The 6531-nt window shown below is 45.0% G+C and overlaps 1 protein-coding gene across 2 annotated transcripts in view; it reads left to right on the top strand.

Annotated features, from left to right (window-relative positions):
* Positions 1 to 204: 204 nt before the first annotated feature.
* Positions 205 to 6531, top strand: part of LOC114634923 (cytochrome P450 4F6) — a 17463-nt gene continuing 11136 nt past the window's right edge. The window contains exons 1-2 of one of the 2 annotated variants that reach the window (XM_028783531.1): positions 205 to 241; positions 627 to 825. In XM_028783531.1, the coding sequence (XP_028639364.1) occupies positions 628 to 825 (198 nt within the window). In that variant the 5' untranslated portion in view covers positions 205 to 241; position 627. Of the gene's footprint in view, positions 242 to 626; positions 842 to 6531 lie in introns of those variants that run through there. The other variant, XM_028783533.1, reaches the window with a different exon arrangement.

Genomic DNA, 6531 nt, shown 5'->3' with positions numbered 1-6531 from the left:
CTAAACTCGGAATCTCGTGACTCCTTTGTCTGATTCAGGCAGAAGATGTTAAATCCTGAGTATGCCCTGCCTGAGAGTCTCAATCTAGTTCCTTCTCTTTAAGGTTGGACCCACCCCCACTCACTTTGGCCGCCGCCCAGGCGCGGAGTGGGAGGGGATTGGCTGGTTCAGCCCAGCTCAGCTTCCCATACAACTTCCGGCAGGTCGGAAACCAGGGACTAACCGTTTTCAGAGAAGACAGGTGATTGTGGAAGACTCGCTGCTCATGAGAAAAGGGGCCAGGCTGGGAGGCAGCAAGGAGAGTTCTGGCTCAGACAGGGAGAGCTCTACCCACAGCTGAGTTGTCTGTAGGGAGTCTGCTGACCTTGGAGACTTTCGGTCTCCTGGAAATTGCACCTATGGTTTATGCTTCAGGCTGAGGCCTTCTAGAATGCTAACTGTTCTGCCTGTTGTCCCTTCTTATGTTCTTCCTCTTCTCTCTCAATGTTCGTTCCTTGCACTTCTCCCTGCCCTGGCCCCAAGTCCTCTCGTGTATATCGCTAGCTATATTCCTATCCAGTAAACAGGCCCGTCCCCACCCCTCTCCGGAGCTTCAGAATTTCACCCTCTACCTATTTGCCCTGCAGGATGCTACAGCTGAGTCTGTCCTGGCTGGGAATGGGGCCCCTGACTGGCTCTCCGTGGCATCTACTGCTGCTGGGAGGGGCCGCTTGGATTCTAGCCCGAATTCTGGCCGGGATCTATGCCTTCTATGACAATTGCAGCCGCCTTCGTTGCTTCCCTCAGCCCCCTAAACCAAGCTGGTTCTGGGGTCACTTGGCCTTGGTGAGTGTGGCAGTAGGTAAGTCTCTGGGTAGATGTGTTCCCATCGTGTTTGGAAAGGTGCTTGTGGGACTTGGGTCAGGAGAGGCCTGGAACACAGGACAGTAGAGAAGTGAGAGAAGATGAAGGGAGCCCTTCTCTCATCCCCAGCATCCACTCCACTTCTGTCTGCCTCTCCAGGATCCGAGGCCTTTCTCTTTTCCTCCCTTCCTTGTTCCCAGCCTGCTTTAGGTCACATTATGATCAAGACTCATGGTCTGAGGTCTCTTCCCCTCATTTATGTGAATCTGTTCTACTCAGAAGCTCCCAGGATGGGCAGCACAGAGCAGGGACAGCCCTGGTCCATTCAGTTTCCACTGAGGAGTTTACAGTGCCCAAGGTTTGGCCCCTGCCTAGCCCATCCTTGTCCTTGTGCTAGTGTCTGTACTTCTCTGGACTGCCATTTGCCTAGGGACACTGATGGGCAGAGATGTGAGTTATATCTCTTCCCTTAAACTCCTCGAGCCCTATGTGTTCTTATTGCTCTTCACTCTCAAGATGCATCAGTGGAGTCTGTTTTCCAATTTGAGCAGTAGCTGAGCTTTTTTGGTTTTGTCTGTGGTACTGAGATGAAGCCAGCTCTCGGCCACTGAGCAGCATCCCAGCCTGACTGTGTCTTTTTCACCAGGGACCATTCTGGGCTCACCAGTAGTGGCAACACTTCCATGCTTGCCTCATTCCCAGTGCCCCTTGCTGCACTGGTTTCCTACTGCCAGGGTTGCACTTGGCATTTCAGTGTCATCTGTAAGGGTGTCACCTCCAAAGCCATCAATTCAAATGCTGCTTTCTCCCACAGCCCCTTTTCCTCCCCCAATCTGTATTAACCCTTGTCATCCACGTCCTCTCAGGACCCCCTTCCTCTCTGCATCACAGTCCTGCTGCTTCCTGCCAACTCTCCTAATCAGGTAGAGCTCTGTAGAACAAACCAATGGTATGTGCACACATGTGAGAGCAACACATACACACACACAATTTGTTAGAGTAGTTTACAATCAAAAGAACCTGGATAGTTCAACAATGTCCATCTGTGCCCTGAAGAGAAAACAGTAGTTGCACAGCCTATGAAACTGGATGCCTCAGCAGGCCCAGTCTGGTGCTCAAAGGACTGGAAGTTCCATAGAAAATTCTGATCTTCAGAACACAATGGAAGGCCAAAAAAGCAGAAGTTAATGTCATTACAGATGGATGACTTCAGCTGGACAGTGGTGGTGCACGTCTTTAATCCCATCATTTGGGATGCAGAGGCAGAACTCTGAGTTCAAGGCCAGCCTGGCCTAGAGTGAATTTCAGGATAGTCAGGGCTACAACAACTCAGAGACCTTGTTTTTTTGTTTTGTTTTGTTTTGTTTTGTTTTGTTTTGTTTTGTTTTAAAAAAAAAAAGGTGGATGCAGTAATGTGCAAGGCCAGTGGGCCAGCAACACTTTTTTCCTCAAATGTTTTTGTATCTGAGCCATCCATCAGAAAGTGCCACTCATTCAAGATCTTCTCCCCTCAGTTATTATACACACACACACACACACACACACACACATCTGGAAATATCCTCACAGACTCACTTTGAGGGTTGTTTCTTTTTTGTTTTTGTTTTGTTTTTTGTTTTTTCGAGACAGGGTTTCTCTGTGTAGCACTGGCTGTCCTGGAACTCACACTGTAGACCAGGCTGGCCTCCAACTCAGAAATCCACCTGCCTCTGCCTCCCAAGTGCTGGGATTAAAGGTGTGCGCCACCACTGCCTGGTGAGGGTTGCCTCTTAATTCCAGACCTTGTCAAATGTACAATCAAAATTAACTATCACAAGTCCACACCTTGTCAACATGACCCCAACCACATCTCCATCTGTCATGGTGAATTTATCTAAGTCAGTACAGTAACAAAGTCAGAATTCCACCTGATGTAACTATTCTGCATACAGCCAATGCCACGCTAAGCCTCTTGAGGAATATTTAGTCTTTGAGTAGTCCCTAATGTAAAAAAAAAAAAAAAAGGATTACAACAGTTAATTACATTTACATTGTGATAATTACAATTCACATTGTGATACATTGCAAAAGGATAGAAGAAATGTCTGCTTAATGTATGTGTATTATGCACAAACATTTTTAAAATTTTAAAATTAATTTTAACTGTGTGTGTGTGTGTGTGTGTGTGTGTGTGTGTGTGTGTGTATTGCCAGATAAGTACAATGCCCTCAGGAGACGGCATGAGATCCTCTCCTGTAACTGGAGTTGTAAGCCACCTGGTGTGGGTACTGGGACCTGAACTCTGGTCTTCAGGAAGAGTGTTTTCTTAACTACTGAGCCATCTCTCCAGCCCCTGCACAAACCTAGTCTTAACAAAGTATGAAAGACCTACTCAAGACAATTGCAATCTTTGCTTCTTTAACTTGGCATTAAAGCCACATGGCATTAGCTACTTTTTAAAGATTTATTTTTAATTTTATATGGGAGGGGATGTACATACATGAGTGAAGGTGCATGCAGATTCCAGCAGGGGGCGTCAGATCTCCTGCAGCTAGAATTACAGAGGGATGTGAGGAGCACAATGTAGGTATCCTGTTAGGTGGAGGAAGACAAGATTAACCATCGTGCCCCATTTTTTGAGCATTTCGAACTTAAATTCCCATCAAGACTCCTGATCTGATATCTCCCACTGATTAGATCTTCTTTGCAGATATTTAGAATCTACCTTGGATGTACCCACCCATCCATACTTTCTCATTTCTTCTCCACAGCAGTGCTGGAGAATGTGATAAGACTGGAGACTACCTTCTCGCTGCCACACCTCTAGCATACTTCCTATGACCTATGCCGACCTTTTCAGGTCTTGTCTACAAGACCTGGTATTTGAGGACCTTAAAGAATGGAGCAGACTACAGTCAATCTCTGTAGACAGTCTTAGTTCTGTTTCAGTGTATTTTTATACACAAATGAAACAAAGTAATGCTCCAAGGAAGGTTGTTTGAGTTCAGAAAAACATGTAAGTAAACATCAGGAAGCACATACTAAATATTAATAGAGCAGCCTTTCCCAGGACTTTCTCAGGACAGAACAATTTAATCACAATTGACTGGCACACAGAATATATCTGAAATAGCATGAGAACAAGGCAGAAGGGCAAATACAGAGTCGGGGCACACTGAGGACAGCATTTGGCATAGCCTTTCAACAGACTGGTTTCCATAGCTGTGCTCTAACATCCAATAAAAATAAACATGTCAGCTGGGCATAGTGGGACACATCTTTAATCTCAGCACTTGGGAGGCAGAGGCAGGCAGATCTCTGTGAGTTTGAGTCCAGCCTGGTCTACAGAGTGAATTTGAGGATAGCCAGTACTGTAACACAGAGAAACCTTATCTTGAAAACTCAAAAAGAAAAGGAAAAAAAAAAAAGGTCTTATAAATTGAGTGTAAATCTTTGTCACAGGAGGCATGACATCATATCCAAGAACATTCCCAGAAACAAAATGCATCTACAGCCGGGCAGTGGTAGTGCACGCCTTTAATCCCAGCACTTGAGAGGCAGAGGCAGTCGGATTTCTGAGTTTGAAGCCAGCCTGGTCTACAGAATGAGTTCCAGGACAGCCAGGGCTACACAGAGAAACCCTGTCTCGAAAAACCAAAAAAAAAAAAAGCAGCATCTGAGGTAAAAGGCCCTCCACCTTTTTCCTGGAGCCTCTCTCAGAGTTCCCCAAGGCATTGTTTACCATGGGTCATTCTTTTGGCCATATTCCAACAACGGCCTTCTGTGTAAAACCTTGCATCTGCTTGCTCGGCCACCTTCTGTGGACAAAACAGCTTCATCAGTTGCCTCCTGTTCCCTCCTTGTGTCTCATCACAATCAGCCTCGTGACTTCCAGGTACCTGGGTGACGTCCATGCCATCTGTCTCCTCACAGATCTCCACTGCACTGACTTCTTCGTCCTTCCAGGAATCTCCATTTTTAGTTGCAAGATGACTCCCACCCCTGAGCTCCCTGTGGTCTCCGTGTGTCTACTGCTGGCTCTTTCTTCCCTAACCTCTGCATAGAATTCACTGAAGCCCTAACCTCTTCTCCCTCTTCTCACTTTCCCAAGGCTGCATCCTTGTCCTAAGTTCAGTCCCTACGATGGCCAGCAGTTCCCTCTTGAAGTGTGGTCTAAGTTCACATCTTTCCTGAGCTAAGGATCTGAACTGAGCCAACTCCAAGTGCGTGCCTGTGCGTGTGTGTGTGTGTGCATGCTCGCGTGTGTGTTTCTTTGTTTGTTTGTTCCCTCAGTACAAGGAGGAAGAAGGGTGTGCTGGAGTTGAAGTAAAATTTACTACAGGAACACTCTGAGTGGGATGAGTGATAAGTTGTTGAATGGGGAGAGGGTAATGAATGAATATCAGAGTTGGGAAGACTCCAATAGAAACAAAATGAGAGGTACATGTATGCATGGGGAGGAGAGAGAAAACAGATAAGTTGTAGAGCGATACACACACATTACTTTTAAATTACATTTCTAAGGAAAATGCTTTCGTATACTGTTGTCACACACTTGGTTTGGGTAGAGTCTTCTCCCTGCCTGCTTTACCCTCTCACCCACCTTCCCATTTGTTCTGTTGTCATCTCCATTAAAGCGTTTTAGTTTTTAGGTCTTGTGGGCCTCTTTCTGGTTTCCCATCCTGGTTACCCACATTTTCACACTTTTGCCTATGCATATGAATTTAATAGTTAGAGTCTAGGATCCACAGAGAAGATACTGTATTCATCTGTCTGAGCCTGGGCTACTTCACCTAACCCAGTGTTTTCTCTATTCCATCCATTTCTAGGCAAAATGTAATTTTCTTTGTATCTGAACAAAATTTGATTATGTGTATCTCACATTTACATTAGCCATTTATCTGTGGATAAACATCTTAGCAGATTCCATTTCCTTGATATTGTGAAAAGGTCAGAGATAAACATGGGTAAGCAAGTACCTCTGTAATAGAACGTAGAGCCCTTTGGGTATATGTCAAGGAGTGATACAGCTTTGCCTTATGGTACTTGTATTCTTCGTGTCTTTGAGAAGCCTCCATACTGATTTACACAGGAGATGCTTTAGTTGATACCTCATATCCATTACAGTACTGGGTAAGAGTTCATTTGCCCCACGTTCTCACTAGCATGTATTGTCACCCATTTTTATGTGCATTGTGCTTTGTCTGTGTGTGTGTATGTGCACATGTGTGCATTACCTCCAGAGGCTGAAACAGAGCATCCATCCTGCTGGAACAGGAGTTACAGACAACTGTGAGCTACCATGAGGGTCCTGGGAATGGAACCCAGGTGCTGTGAGAGCATCCAGTACTCTCAACCACTGAACCATCTTTCCAACCCCAGTCACTTGTTTTCTTGATGGTAGCCATTCTGACAAGGTTGAGGTAGAATCTCAAAGTATGTTTAATTAGTTTTTCATTGATAGGTAGAAAACATTTAAAATACTTTAACATATTTACAGGCAATTTTCTTTTGTGTCTTATTTTGAGGGCTGTCCAGTTTGTTGCTCCACTTATTGATAGGCAGATGTGTAGGTTGTTTAATTTTTCTCATTTATTTTTCTAGATATTAATTCCTTGTCTTATATATGGCTGGCAAATATTTTATCAAGTTCTGCTCAGCATGTCTGCTATGTTGATAGTTATTTTATCAGTTCTGCTCAGCATCTGT

The sequence above is a fragment of the Grammomys surdaster genome, unplaced genomic scaffold (genome assembly GCF_004785775.1).
Source record: "Grammomys surdaster isolate TR1022 unplaced genomic scaffold, NIH_TR_1.0 1149, whole genome shotgun sequence".
In the NCBI taxonomy this organism is placed as follows: domain Eukaryota; kingdom Metazoa; phylum Chordata; class Mammalia; order Rodentia; family Muridae; genus Grammomys; species Grammomys surdaster.
The sequence above is the reverse complement of the archived record's forward strand: the minus strand, read 5'-3'. Positions and strand labels throughout refer to the sequence as shown.